The sequence below is a fragment of the Salvelinus namaycush genome, chromosome 35 (genome assembly GCF_016432855.1).
Source record: "Salvelinus namaycush isolate Seneca chromosome 35, SaNama_1.0, whole genome shotgun sequence".
Lineage (NCBI taxonomy): Eukaryota > Metazoa > Chordata > Actinopteri > Salmoniformes > Salmonidae > Salvelinus > Salvelinus namaycush.
The window spans coordinates 15,921,670-15,937,946 of record NC_052341.1 but is presented as its reverse complement, the minus strand read 5'-3'; the positions used below and the strand labels follow the sequence as shown (position 1 = coordinate 15,937,946).

Here is a 16,277-nt window from a genome sequence, read left to right as displayed (position 1 = left end):
GCATCGCAAATGGTAGCTTACTAGGAGTAGAGACAGTTTTATCACCTTTGTAGAGAGCGTCCAGGGCTTCTAGGGGTGTCCCCCAAATGTCAACCTATTCCCTATATAGTGCACTTTTTTGACCAGAGCCCTATAGGCCCTGGTTAAACGTAGAGCCCTATAGGCCCTGGTTAAAAATAGTGTGCTATAAGCCCTGGTTAGAAGAAGTACACTATATAGGGAATCTCTGGTCAAAAGTAGTGCACTATATAGGGAATAGGGTGACATTTGGGGGACACCCCTAGAACCCCTGGACGCTCTCTACAAAGGTGATAAAACTGTCTCTACTCCTAGTGACTCTATCAGCGGGCGTGATCCTCAACACATATGTACAGTATTCTTGATTTTAGCAAGAGTACATTAGGCAGAACATTTGCAATCAGGTTTTTTGGTCCATATTGACTCTTTTCTCTGTGTGTTTTTCAGAGAGGAAGATCGCCTCTGAAGATGACCTGGTCATCCTGATAGATGGGCTAAATGAGGCAGAGTTCCACAAGCCTGACTACGGAGACACCATCGTCTCATTCCTCAGCAAAACCATCAGCAAGTTTCCCCCCTGGCTCAAACTGGTGGTCACTGTTAGGACCACATTACAGGTAGACATATTATACGCATTACAGTCCTCTACCCTTCCAGTAAGCGTGTGGCCATTAAAAACATACAAGATTAACACTGTTAACACCAAACAAGGATAATTGTCTTTTGATAGAGTTTGTCAATAGATTGACATCAGTGGAAGATTGCTTGTACAGCTTGTTACACTGCCCACGCATCTCTTTCCCTCCCCCACTTTTCTTCTTCCAACCCCCTTCATCCTCCTCTCTCCTTCCTCCATTTCTCCCTTCCTCCCACTTTCTTCTTCCATCCATCTTCATCCTCCTCCTCCTCATCCTCCTCCATCATTCCCCCCTCTTCCTCCTTCTCCCTTCATCCTCCCCTCTCCCCTCCCTTACTTCCCTCCTATAGGAGATCACCAAGCTGCTCCCATTCCACCATATCTCTCTGGATGGTCTGGAGGAAAATGATGCTATAGACCAGGATTTACAGGGTTATATCCTGCACCGCATCCACAGCAGTCCTGAGATACAGAGCAACATCTCTCTAAACGGCAAGATGGACAACACCACCTTCGGCAAGCTCTCCGCCCACCTCAAGGCCCTCAGCCAGGGATCCTACCTGTACCTAAAACTCACCTTTGACCTTATAGAGAAGGGGTACCTGGTCCTCAAGAGCTCCAGCTACAAGGTAAGCCTGCCTGGGGGGGGGGGGGGTATGCATTTACAGTATGCATTATTGCCTTAGTTTTATTCTCGTCTTTATTATTTTCTTTATCCTACTTTTAATTACACCAAACAAAAATATAAAAGCAACATGTAACAATTTCAATGATTTTACGGAGTTACAGCTCATATAAGGTAATCAGTCAATTGAACTAAATTCATTAGGCCCTAATTTATGGATTTCACATGATGCAGCGATCAGTAGGCCCATCCACTGGGGAGCCAGGCCCATCCACTGGGGAAACAGGCCCAGCCAATCCAGAATGAGTTTTTCCACACAAAAGGGCTTTATTGCAGACAGAAATACTCCTCAGTTTCATCAGCTGTCTGGGTGGCTGGTCTCAGACGATCCCGCAGATGAAGAAGCCGGATGTGGAGGTCCTGGGCTGGCATGGTTACACGTGGGCTGCGATTGTGAGGCCAGTTGGACGTATTGCCAAATTCTCTAAAATGACATTGGAGGCAGCTTATGAACATTACAATCTCTGGCAACAGCTCTGGTGGACATTCCTGCAGTCAGCATGCCAATTGTACGCTCCCTCAAAACTTGAGACATCTTTGGCATTGTGTTGTGTGACAAAACTTCACATTTTAGAGTGGCCTTTATTGTAAGGTGCACCTGTGTAATGATCATGCTGTTTAATCAGCTTCTTGATATGCCACACCTGTCAGGTGGATGGATTATCTTGGCAAATAAGAAATGCTAACTAACAGGGATGTAAACAAATTTGTGAAGAAAATATGAGAGAAATAAGCTTTTTGTACGTCTGGAAGATTTCTGGGATCTTTTATTTCAGCTCATGAAACATGGGACCAACACTTTACATGTTGTGTTTATATTTTTGTTCAGGATATACAATGCATTCGGAAAGTATTCAGACCCCTTGAGTTTTTGTTACGTTACAGCCTTATTCTAAAATTGATTAAATTGTTTTTTCCCCTCATCAATCTACACACAATACCCCATAATGATAAAGAAAAAATAGGTTTTTACTCAGTACTTTGTAGAAGCAGCGATTACAGCCTCGGGTCTTCTTGGGTATAACGATACAAGCTTGGCACACCTGTATTTGGGGAGTTTCTCCCATTCTTCTCTGCAGATCCTCTCAAGCTCTGTCAGGTTGGATGGGGAGCGTTGCTGCACAGATATTTTCAGGTGCAAAGATGTTTGATCGGGTTCAAGTCCAGGCTCTGGCTGGGCCACTCAAGGACATTCAGAGACTTGTCCCGAAGCCACTCCTGCATGTTTTTGGCTATGTACTTTGGGTCGTTGTCCTGTTGGAAGGTGAACCTTCGCCCCAGTCTGAAGTCCTGAGTGCTCTGGAGGTTTTCATCAAGGATCTCTCCGTACTTCATCTTTCCCTCGATCCTAACTATTCTCCCAGTCCCTGCCACTGAAAAACATCCCCACAGCATGATGCTGCCACCAACATTCTTCACCGTAGGGATGGTGCAACGCTTCCTTCAGACGTGACGCTTGGCATTCAGGCCAAAGAGTTCAATCTTGGTTTCATCAGACCAGCGAATCTTGCTTCTTATGGTCTTGGAGTCCTTTAGGTGCCTTTTGACCAACTCCAAGCGGGCTGTCATGTGCCTTTTACTGAGCATTGGCTTCCGTCTGATCACTCTGTCATAAAGGCCTGATTGGTGGAGTGTTGCAGAGATGGTTGTCCTTCTGGAAGGTTCTCCCATCTCTACAGAGGAACGCTGAAGCTCTGTCAGAGTGACCAGTGGGTTCTTGGTCATCTCCCTGACCAAGGCCCTTCTCCCCGATTGCTCAGTTTGACCGGGAGGCTAGCTAGTCTTGGTGGTTCCAAATTTTTTCCATTTAAGAAAGATGGAGGCCACGGTGTTCTTGGGGACCTTCAATGCTGCAGACTTTTTGGGGGATCCTTCTCCAGATCTGTTCCTCGACACAATCCTGTCTCGGAGCTCTAAGGACAATTTGTTTCTTCCTCATGGCTTGGTTTTTGCTCTGACATACACTGTCAACTGTGGGACCTTATAGACAGGTGTGTGGCTTTCCAAATCATGTCCAATCAGTTAAATTTACCACAGGTGGGCTACAATGTAGAAACATCTCAAGGATGATCAATGGAAACAGGATGCACTGGGGTTCTCACTTCAAGTCTCATATGAAAGGGTCTGAATATTTATGTAAATAGGGTATTTCTGTTTTTTATTTTTAAGAAATTTGCAAAAATGTTTAAAAACCTGTTTTCGCTTTTTTAACTATGGGGTATTGTGTGTAGATTGATGAGGAAAATGTTTTATTTTATCCATTTTAGAATAAGGCTGTAAAGTAAACAAATGTGGAAATAGTCAAGGCCTCTGAACACTTTCTGAAGGCACTGTATGTGCCATTTAATTTTTTATATACAGAACATTGTATTGCACTCCCTATCTAAGAAATATGCTATAATAATGATTGACTGACTGATTTATTTATTGATAGAAAATATCTGATTGATTCATTGATCCCAGGTGGTGCCCGTCAACCTGGCCGAGGTGTACCTGCTGCAGTGCAACATGCGTTTCCCTACCCAGTCGTCCTTCGAACGGGCCCTCCCCCTACTCAACGTGGCCGTGGCATCCCTCCACCCCCTCACTGACGAACAGATCTACCAGGCTATCAATGCCGGCTCCCTGCAGGCAAATACACTTATTGCACTGACGGGAAACCGTTTGCATTTCCCATAGGAAAACATGTCACACTTAGCCACCATGCTAACACTACCTGGGCATGTGCAGTTGTATACCGGATAGCAATGATAGTGCCCGTGAAAAAGAACAGACTTAGAAAAGCTCCTGGGCATGTGCACAGCTAAGAAGCTAAGTTTCTTGGTTTCGCCCTCTTTGCTGCAGGGTACGCTGGACTGGGAGGACTTCACACAGCGCGTAGACAACCTAGCCATGTTCCTGGTCAAGAGGAGGGACGGGACCAGGATGTTTGTTCACCCGTCCTTCAGGGAGTGGCTGATCTGGAGGGAGGAGGGGGAGAAAACCAAGTTCCTGTGTGACCCCAGGTCAGTGGGTGGATGGCCCTCCTGGTGTGTGGGGGGTGGGTACTATATGAGAGACTGATGTAGTCTTGGATAGAGTTGCAAAAAGTTCCCCAAATTCCTAGCTTTTCCAGAAATCACGGTTAGATAAGCAGGAATAAGCATGTTCAACTAACTGACAACAAAATTACATCTAACTCTCTACTAACCCTAACTATTTGTGCAGAAGCTCATGGTTTATGTTCCTCCCTGTCTCCCTGTAGGAGTGGCCACACCCTGCTAGCCTTCTGGTTCTCTCGCCAGGAGACCAAGCTGAACCGACAGCAGACCATTGAACTGGGACACCACATCCTCAAAGCACACATCTTCAAGGTTCACCTAACCACACTGCCTACAGACACGCACACACAGATGCACACACACACACACACACACACACACACACACACACACACACACACACACACACACACACACACACACACACACACACACACACACACACACACACACACACTTTCGTATGCACACAGCACAACTCAAAGCAGTGACAGCTCAAATTATGTCTATATTTCAGGGCCTAAGCAAGAAGGTTGGGGTTTCCTCGTCCATCCTCCAGGGGCTGTGGGTTTCCTACAGCACAGAGGGCCTGTCCACTGCTCTGTCCTCACTCAGAAACCTGTACACTCCTAACATCAAGGTACTGCTTTAACCTCTACACTCTTAACATCAGGGTAACTTACTGCTTTAAACTCTACACTCTTAACATCAAGGTAACTTACTGCTTTTTCTTCTTAACTCTTAACTTCAGGGTAACTTACTGCTTTTCCTTCTTAACTCTTAACTTCAGGGTAACTTACTGCTTTTCCTTCTTAACTCTTAACTTCAGGGTAACTTACTGCTTTTCCTTCTTAACTCTTAACTTCAGGGTAACTTACTGCTTTTCTTTCTTAACTCTTAACATCAATGTAACTTACTGCCTTTCCCTTTTAACTCCTATCATCAAGATAACGTACTGCTTTTCAGTGTTGTCTTCAAGACCACCTAAAGCGAGACCGATTTAAGACCGGAGCAAATCGAGTCCGAGTCTAGACCAAGACTGGAGGGAGGCCGAGACCGAGTCAAGACCGAGACCGGGCGGGGGAAAAGGGGTCAGAGACAGAGTCAAGACTGAGATCAGAAAAATGCGAGTCCAATTCAAGATCATGATTGTAATTTTGTCAAATCCCCACCATAATAAGAGTTAAAAATGTCCAGTATTTCTGTGTTCATATTTCAGAACAACATATGGATTCTTTAGACATTCAGAATAGCGAATAAATGCAGGCTGAGGGCAAATAGAGCCACTATACAAATTATTACAAACCCAAACACAGTGGAGCACAATGAGCCTTCTACACCTTCAGAGAAGGGCTAAGGATTTATAAAATAATGATTATAATAATGATCTGATTTGGAAACGAAAGGGTTAATACTGAAGAGAAAAAAATATCCTATCAGGATTTTTCTTTGCTAGTCTCTGGGGAGATAAATCTAGCTAGCTAAGTCAGCTATTGGCTAGGTCATCAGAAGCTAGATTAAGGCATCTGCCATTCAACTGTATTAGGGCAACATTTTGGAGTGACAATGGAATCAACCAATCACATTTTTACTTATTGGGTGGGACCGATTTTACAAACACTTATGGAAACTTCTGCCTTCTTGAAGGCCAACAGGTCACTCACTGCGCAATAGCGAGCAGTAATTTTCCCACGGTCTAGCTAGCTAGCTTTTATTGTTGGCTAGTTTTCAGCGGCTGCAGCAGGTGTTATCAAAGAGGATGTTGTTGCTAAATCTTATTAGAATCTGTTCATATACACACCCAGGAAGAATGACACAAAAAAAAAATTCTGACAAGCTACCACATTTTCACAAATTCTTAGAATGTTTGGGAATTATATATACTAAGGCATTTGTGAAAATTCTATAGCAATATAGTGTCGGAAAGGAGCAATGCATTTGGACAATGAATAGACACTGCAGTAAATTAAACCGAATAAAAACATCTGTCTTGTCCAGAACCGGAGTCGACACAGACTGGTGCGCTATAGCCAATCAGAGCTTCAGTAGGCTTTTATACAAACAAGCCATAGAACACATTCGCCAAAGCCACAAAATACACCTGAATAGATTTCTGCAAATATGCAAACACCACTGGAGTCCTCTTACATTTGGGAACTTACAGTCCTATTGATCAAACAACCATGAAAAGGTGTAATGAACGTCGTCGGGAGAAGGAGAAGAGGACCAAGGTGCAGCATGGTAAGTGTTCATATTACTTTAATAAAATATGAAACACTTGACAAAACAACAAAAACGACAAACGAACAGTTCTGAAAGGTGACGACACACAAAACAGAAAACAACTACCCACAAACTCAGGTGGGAACAGGCTACCTAAGTATGGTTCTCAATCAGAGACAACGATAGACAGCTGCCTCTGATTGAGAACCACACACGGCCAAACACAAAGAAATAGACAACATAGAACACCAGACATAGAATGCCCACCCCAACTCACGCCCTGACCAAACCAAAATAAAGACATAAAAAAGGAACTAAGGTCAGAATGTGACAAAAGGCTCTCTCTCCCTCAGTTATTTACATCAACAACAACAATATCAACAATTATTGCTAGCCAGAGCAAGATTAGCTGAAATCTAATGAAGGAACATCAGATAAACCCTCTCAAACTTTTTCTGCTTGTTGACTGTCAAAATTGCACTGATAAACGATGGGGATTTGTAGCCTCTTCGTCCTTCTGCACCTTGCCTGCCAATGCATGCTTGTCCCAACCAAGCACCCAAGCTAGCTGGCTAGCTACTTCCAGACACAAATGAGAGAACACCTCACTCTGACCATTTTACTTGCCGTAGCAGAGCAGGTTAGACTGTTTACATGTTATCTAGAGCACTTTTTTTGTCTACGTTTGCTGACACCGGTCATATTCAGCAGGTGTTGTGCTTTTGTAAATTCATCAGTTGTTCTGCGCTCTGGCAATTTCAGATGAAAGTGCTCTGAAATCGTAGTAGATAGCCAGAGTGAATTTTGCATGCGCAAGAGATATGCTAACTGGATAACAGTTGTTGAAGTTCTTGCTAGCTAACCAAATGACACCTGCATCTCTAGCTGTGTTTAGCCATCGAAAAACGATATGAGGGGAAAAAGTCAATCACTTACCCACTCCTTCAATGGCGTGACATCCTCTTAGCAGCTAGCTAGCTAGTTATTTAGCTAGCGTTAGGCTCCGTGTTTTTAACCTGCTACATACACTACCGTTCAAAAGTTTGGGGTCACTTAGAAATGTCCTTGTTTTCGAAAGAAAATATAATTTTTTGTCCATTAAAATAACATCAAATTGATCAGAAATACAATGTAGATATTGTTAATGTTGTAACAGTGAAGAGGTGACTCTGGGATGCTGGCCTTCTAGGCAGACTTGCTCTGTCCAGTGTCTGTGTTCTTTTGCCCATCTTAATCTTTTATTTTTATTAGCCAGTCTGAGATATGGCTTTTTCTTTGCAACTCTGCCTAGAAGGCCAGCATCCCGGAGTTGCCTCTTCACTGTTGACGTTGAGACTGGTGTTTTGCAGGTAGTATTTAATGAAGCTGCCAGTTGAGGACTTGTGAGGCGTCTATTTCTCAAACTAGACAGTCTAATGTACTTGTCCATTTGCTCAGTTGTGCACCGGGGCCTCTCACTCCTCTTTCTATTCTGGTTAGAGACAGTTTGCGCTGTTCTGTGAAGGGAGTAGTACACAGCATTGTACGAGATCTTCAGTTTCTTGGCAATTTCTCGCATGGAATAGCCTTCATTTCTCAGAACAAGAATAGACTGATGAGTTTCAGGAGAAAGTTATTTGTTTCTGGCCATTTTGAGCCTGTAATCAAACCCACAAATGCTGATGCTCCAGATACTCAATTAGTCTAAAGAAGGCCAGTTGTATTGCTTCTTTAATCAGCACAACAGTTTTCAACTGTGCTAACATAATTGCAAAAGGGGTTTCTAATGATCAATTAGCCTTTTATGATAAACTTGGATTAGTTAACACAATGTGCCATTGGAACACAGGAGTGATGGTTGCTGATAATGGGCCTATGTACGCCTATGTAGATATTCCATTAAAAATCAGCCGTTTCCAGCTACAATAGTCATTCAAAACATTAACAATGTCTACACTGTATTTCTGATCAATTTGATGTTATTTTAACGTACAAAAAATTTGCTTTTCTTTCAAAAACAAGGACATTTCTAAGTGACCCCAAACTTTTGAACTGTAGTGTAAATAAATACTCTAGCCTATTAGCCACGTTATGACTGACTTGTGATCATTGCCCTTACTAGTTTGATTGTATTGACCTTCCCAGAATTAGTTACATTTGTCAGTTTTTGTCCAGAATATTGAGTCATTGAAACTGAAACAGTGCATCCCAAATGGAGGCAGCAAACAATGTACCAGGCCAGCTGTGATTTACAACCTGATAGCAATATTTTTTGGATCATGTTTTGGTGAATTATATTAATCATGCATTGAACTGCATCCATCTATTCTGCCAAAAAGTATTTAGTGTACGTCATGGAACGTTGAGTCAAATATAACTTATTTTTATAACTTCTTATAAATTTGGTCTTGTAGCATAAACTGGGAATTTGATAATTTTGTCTGACATGATTTTCTGTGTGTTTCATATCTGCAAAGTAGTTAAAACGCTGTCAGTTCCACTTTAAACTTTAGGTCACTGGTTACTTTGTGTGCTAAACTTGAAACGTTTTTTGCAATGGGAAGTAATAGTTGTATTTGATTGGTAAATGCTTAATGGTTGTGTTTTTGTATTCTTATGATTGGAACCTACTGGCTTATTATGTCTGAGTTTATGGATCGCTTATCCTTTAACATCATGCTGTGTGTGCCCTATGCAGTGGTGTAGTGGTGATTTAACATCATGCTGTGTGTGCCCTATGCAGTGGTGTAGTGGTGATTTAACATCATGCTGTGTGTGATTGTCTTTCCATTGGCCCTATGCAGTGGTATTGTGGTGATTTAACATCATGCTGTGTGTGATTGTCTTTCCCTCGGCCCTATGCAGTGGTGTAGTGGTGATTTAACATCATGCTGTGTGTGATTGTCTTTCCCTCGGCCCTATGCAGTGGTGTAGTGGTGATTTAACATCATGCTGTGTGTGATTGTCTTTCCCTCGGCCCTATGCAGTGGTGTAGTGGTGATTTAACATCATGCTGTGTGTGATTGTCTTTCCCTCGGCCCTATGCAGTGGTGTAGTGGTGATTTAACATCATGCTGTGTGTGATTGTCTTTCCCTCGGCCCTATGCAGTGGTATTGTGGTGATTTAACATCATGCTGTGTGTGATTGTCTTTCCCTCGGCCCTATGCAGTGGTGTAGTGGTGATTTAACATCATGCTGTGTGTGATTGTCTTTCCCTCGGCCCTATGCAGTGGTATTGTGGTGATTTAACATCATGCTGTGTGTGATTGTCTTTCCCTTGGCCCTATGCAGTGGTGTAGTGGTGATTTAACATCATGCTGTGTGTGATTGTCTTTCCATCAGCCCAATACAGTGGTGTAGTGGTGCCTGGAGAAGTGGGTATACTCTAATTTTCCCCAAAAGTTCCCAAACGACCCGCCCAGTGAAGGAAAGTCACCCTGTGTGAAAAATCCTATGTTTTCCAGTTTTTTAAAATTCGTTTTCCTATAGATATTTTAGATTTTCACTCTCAAAATCATACTTTTTTTTTTTTAAATAGAAAAAATACAAAAATGTGATGGTCTAAGTCCACAACAATGTTTAAACCACATCAATCTGATTGGGTGGGCCTGACAGGGCCTGGCTCCCCAGTGGGTTGGCCTCTGTCCACACAGGCCCATCCATGTCTACGCCCCTGATGCAAACAGTGCATGATGACAATTGCATATCACAAATAGCCTACTAACCAACACTTCGGACTAAACTTTTTCAATACCTGGTTTGCATACTCATTGTTGTCTTAGTTAGCATTTACTGTTAGATATCATAAGATGAAACGTCTTTCCTACTCTACCGGCTACCAACGTCATTCTTCTGTGAGCTGCTCCATGCCAAAACCAGCTGAGAACTGCACACTCTTGCTGCCTGCAGATGATATTCTTCTGAAACTAGGTTGTGTGCAGCGCGCATGTGAATATATTTCACGTGCTTTGCGATTGTGTAGGCTACATTGTGCATGATTTCTCTATTGTAATACATAAATCGTATACCTCCACTACACTACTTTGATACACATCAGTATGGATTAAGAAGTCACTAAGAAGTCACACAATGCCCACTGAAAAAAACCTGGGTATACGGCTTATACCTGCGTATAGCCTCCAGTACACTACTGGCCCTTTGTGTTTTACAAGAAGTGCACCTTCCTACATGAGTGCGCTGGTATTATGGTTGCTGTCCTTTCAGAATCACGAACCTGTCACACACTGAAGGCCTATAGGATCACCACTGTACTAACCTGTCACACACTGAAGGCCTATAGGTTCACCACTGTACTAACCTGTCACACACTGAAGGCCTATAGGTTCACCACTGTACTAACCTGTCACACACTGAAGGCCTATAGGTTCACCACTGTACTAACCTGTCACACACTGAAGGCCTATAGGTTCACCACTGTACTAACATGTCACACACTGGAGGTCTATAGGTTTACCACTGTACTAACCTGTCACACACTGAAGGCCTATAGGTTCACCACTGTACTAACATGTCACACACTGAAGGCCTATAGGTTCACCACTGTACTAACCTGTCACACACTGAAGGCCTATAGGTTCACCACTGTACTAACCTGTCACACACTGAAGACCTATATGTTCACCACTGTACTAACCTGTCACACACTGAAGACCTATAGGTTCACACACTGAAGACCTATATGTTCACCACTGTACTAACCTGTCACACACTGAAGGCCTATAGGTTCACCACTGTACTAACCTGTCACACACTGAAGACCTATAGGTTCACCACTGTACTAACCTGTCACACACTGAAGGCCTATAGGTTTACCACTGTACTAACCTGTCACGCACTGAAGGCCTATAGGTTCACCACTGTACTAACCTGTCACACACTGAAGACCTATAGGTTCACCACTGTACTAACCTGTCACACACTGAAGACCTATAGGTTCACCACTGTACTAACCTGTCTCACACTGAAGGTCTATAGGTTTACCACTGTACTAACCTGTCACACACTGAAGGCATATAGGTTCACCACTGTACTAACCTGTCACACACTGAAGGCCTATAGGATCACCACTGTACTAACCTGTCACACACTGAAGACCTATAGGTTCACCACTGTACTAACCTGTCACACACTGAAGGCCTATAGGTTCACCACTGTACTAACCTGTCACACACTGAAGGCCTATAGGTTCACCACTGTACTAACCTGTCACACACTGAAGGCCTATAGGTTCACCACTGTACTAACCTGTCACACACTGAAGACCTATAGGATCACCACTGTACTAACCTGTCACACACTGAAGGCCTATAAGTTCACCACTGTACTAACCTGTCACACACTGAAGGCCTATAGGTTCACCACTGTACTAACCTGTCACACACTGAAGGCCTATAGGTTCACCACTGTACTAACCTGTCACACACTGAAGACCTATAGGTTCACCACTGTACTAACCTGTCACACACTGAAGGCCTATAGGTTCACCACTGTACTAACCTGTCACACACTGAAGACCTATAGGTTCACCACTGTACTAACCTGTCACACACTGAAGGCCTATAGGTTCACCACTGTACTAACCTGTCACACACTGAAGGCCTATAGGTTCACACACTGAAGACCTATATGTTCACCACTGTACTAACCTGTCACACACTGAAGGCCTATAGGTTCACCACTGTACTAACCTGTCACACACTGAAGACCTATAGGTTCACCACTGTACTAACCTGTCACACACTGAAGGCCTATAGGTTCACCACTGTACTAACCTGTCACACACTGAAGGCCTATAGGTTCACCACTGTACTAACCTGTCACACACTGAAGGCCTATAGGTTCACCACTGTACTAACCTGTCACACACTGAAGGCCTATAGGTTCACCACTGTACTAACCTGTCACACACTGAAGGCCTATAGGTTCACCACTGTACTAACATGTCACACACTGAAGACCTATAGGTTCACCACTGTACTAACCTGTCACACACTGAAGGCCTATAGGTTCACCACTGTACTAACCTGTCACACATTGAAGGCCTATAGGTTCACCACTGTACTAACCTGTCACACACTGAAGACCTATAGGTTCACCACTGTACTAACCTGTCACACACTGAAGACCTATAGGTTCACCACTGTACTAACCTGTCACACATTGAAGGCCTATAGGTTCACCACTGTACTAACCTGTCACACATTGAAGGCCTATAGGTTCACCACTGTACTAACCTGTCACACACTGAAGGCCTATAGGTTCACCACTGTACTAACCTGTCACACACTGAAGACCTATAGGTTCACCACTGTACTAACCTGTCACACACTGAAGGCCTATAGGTTCACCACTGTACTAACCTGTCTCACACTGAAGACCTATAGGTTCACCACTGTACTAACCTGTCACACACTGAAGACCTATAGGTTCACCACTGTACTAACCTGTCACACACTGAAGGCCTATAGGTTCACCACTGTACTAACCTGTCACACACTGAAGGCCTATAGGTTTACCACTGTTCTAACCTGTCACACACTGAAGGTCTATAGGTTGGTTTACCACTGTACTAACCTGTCACACACTGAAGACCTATAGGTTCACCACTGTACTAACCTGTCACACACTGAAGGCCTATAGGTTCACCACTGTACTAACCTGTCACACACTGAAGGCCTATAGGTTCACCACTGTACTAACCTGTCACACACTGAAGGCCTATAGGTTGGTTTACCACTGTACTAACCTGTCACACACTGAAGACCTATAGGTTCACACACTGAAGTCCTATAGGTACTCCACTGAGAAAACATGTCTATAATAGATATAAAGGCTGTTAAGATACTGTATTAATGTTTTAAGAAAGGAGTGTATATATTTGGCCTGGCGAAGCAGTTTTAGGGCTGACTGAATGGAAGCTGATAATTATACGTTTTTTACTCCGCTGGTCTCGGGAAGAAATTACCAGTCCTCACTGTCCGAGACAGAGTCACGACCGAGTACGAATGTAACCGACACCGAGACAAGACCGATACACTGAATATGTGGTCTCGAGACCGGACTTGAGTACTACAACACTGCTGCTTTTCCCTCTTAACATCAAGGTACTGCTTTCCATTTGAAAACAAAAGCCTCACACTCATGGCTCCGTAGATACCAGCGTTTGGACAGCTATGCTGCCTTCATCAGGGTTTCAGCTCTCCCTTTGACAGGGGGCCAACCAACTTGCCTGAGAGGCTGTTCCTACTGATAAATTACTACTGATAACTCTACTTTTGCTACAGTTGTTTTTCTCTGTGTCTAACACTGTGTGAAATCTGTCTGTGTCCAGGTGAGCCGGTTGCTGATGCTCGGGGGTGCCAACGTGAACTACCGTACAGAGGTTTTGAACAACGCCCCGGTGCTGTGTGTGCATGCCCACCTGGGTTACATTGACATGGTGGGGCTGCTGTTGGAATACGGAGCCTCTGTAGACCAGCCCTCAGAGAGCGGTCTCACCCCACTGGGCTACGCTGCCTCTGGGGGACACATGGCTATAGTTAACACACTGTGTCGCAGGAGAGCCAAGGTGAGAGGGGGAGAGAGGGTGCAGTGTGTGTTTGTAGATTCATCTCTATCTATGGATATGTTCTATGGATGAATGGGGATTGACCATATTTGTGTGTGTGTGAATTGTGTGTGTGTGTGTGTCCATCAACAGGTGGACCACCTGGATAAGAATGGTCAGTGTGCCGTGGTGCATGCAGCTCTCAGGGGCCACATGGAGATGGTCAAGTTCCTTATCCAGTGGGACTGGGCCATGGGACAACCACAACAGCAGCAGCAAGGAGCCTTCAGCAAGAGCCACGCCATCCAGCAAGCCCTCATCGCTGCAGCTAGCATGGGATACACAGAGGTAGGCCTCCCGCATGGGATACACAGAGGTAGGCCTCCCGCATGGGATACACAGAGGTAGGCCTCCCGCATGGGATACACAGAGGTAGGCCTCCCGCATGGGATACACAGAGGTAGGCCTCCCGCATGGGATACACAGAGGTAGGCCTCCCGCATGGGATACACAGAGGTAGGCCTCCCGGCAAATCTCCTTACCTGGGATATTTTGTGAAATAGATTACCCGGGTATACTGTAGACCTCACTTACTCAGCTGACAGTTTTGTAGAGCTAAGAATATATATTCGATTTTTTAGTCTGGGTAATTTCCCTGCAGTGTGTGGACTGGACAGCAATTCATTGTTTATCCCTATGCGGTCCTACTAGTATTGCATGCCACTCACACTAGTGATTTTTTTTGGAGGTGTAATATGTATCATTATTTCCACCAGATTGTGTCCTACCTGCTGGACCTGCCAGAGAAGGATGAGGAGGAGGTGGAACGTGCTCAGATTAACAACTTCGACACCCTGTGGGGAGAGACAGGTATGCTTAGGCCTCTTGTCATATGCTTTTTTAAAAGGTCTTCAGATATAGTCCGCAGCCTTGTGGAGATTGTTTTCAACCCAGGAAACTATTTTGTTTTACCCTGTCCATTTTTACAGTGCTGTTTCCTTAGGTAGAATCATTAGGTGTCAGTGGCTTTAGGTTTGACACTTGAATTCTAAGCCGATGCTTAGTCTGGGCTAAAGATGAGTTGTAGCGGCCACCAAAACGTGGATGGATGTCATGATTGCTTGCTTAGACATAGGAAGTGGTGCTTACTGTCTTGTTGTACTTGTTTATCACAGGGTTTTAGATCACTACACTTAGATAAAACATGTTAATAAATTGTCTTAAATCAGACAAGTCATGACAGAGGGTTTTGAGCAGACCCATAGAGCCAGAGCTGCAGTGCGGATATGAAAGAGAGAGATTTGCTCTGCTGTTTCTGCTGCTGCTGCGCCAAACAGACACTGGCTGATGTCAGACAGACAGTGCAGTGGTGTCATTGGAGCATAGACAGACAAGGCAGGGCAGAGCTCAGAGCTAGTCTTAGAGAGAGAGTGGGGGGGGGGGTCTGCTCTGGGGTGCTCAACAATGACTATATGGTTCCCACCTGAGGATTGGAAAGATTGAGAAAAATCAAGCTATTATTGTTAGAGCCGATTCTCTCTCGCACTCTCTCTCAATACTAATGACTCTCTCTCTCAATACTAATGACTCTCTCTCTCTCAATACTAATGACTCTCTCTCTCTCAATACTAATATGACTCTCGCTCTCTCTCTCTCAATACTAATATGAGTCTCTCTCTCTCTCAATACTAATATGACTCTCGCTCTCTCTCAATACTAATATGACTCTCGCTCTCTCTCTCTCAATACTAATATGACTCTCGCTCTCTCTCTCAATACTAATATGACTCTCGCTCTCTCTCTCTATACTAATATGACTCTCGCTCTCTCTCAATACTAATATGACTCTCGCTCTCTCTCTCTCAATACTAATATGACTCTCGCTCTCTCTCTCTATACTAATATGACTCTCGCTCTCTCTCAATACTAATATGACTCTCGCTCTCTCTCAATACTAATATGACTCTCGCTCTCTCTCTCTCAATACTAATATGACTCTCTCTCTCAATACTAATATGACTCTCGCTCTCTCTCTCAATACTAATATGACTCTCGCTCTCTCTCTCTATACTAATATGACTCTCGCTCTCTCTCAATACTAATATGACTCTCGCTCTCTCTCTCTC

At 44.0% G+C, this 16,277-nt stretch overlaps 1 protein-coding gene across 1 annotated transcript in view; it reads left to right on the top strand.

Moving 5' to 3' along the window:
• The window catches only part of tanc2b (tetratricopeptide repeat, ankyrin repeat and coiled-coil containing 2b), a 64,586-nt gene that overhangs the window by 31,238 nt on the left and 17,071 nt on the right, over positions 1-16,277 (top strand). The window contains exons 8-16 of the mRNA XM_038975294.1: positions 466-635; positions 1,006-1,284; positions 3,804-3,971; positions 4,185-4,345; positions 4,585-4,693; positions 4,899-5,021; positions 13,936-14,172; positions 14,305-14,499; positions 14,928-15,021. Of these exons, the coding sequence (XP_038831222.1) occupies positions 466-635; positions 1,006-1,284; positions 3,804-3,971; positions 4,185-4,345; positions 4,585-4,693; positions 4,899-5,021; positions 13,936-14,172; positions 14,305-14,499; positions 14,928-15,021 (1,536 nt within the window). The remainder of the gene's footprint in view (positions 1-465; positions 636-1,005; positions 1,285-3,803; positions 3,972-4,184; positions 4,346-4,584; positions 4,694-4,898; positions 5,022-13,935; positions 14,173-14,304; positions 14,500-14,927; positions 15,022-16,277) is intronic.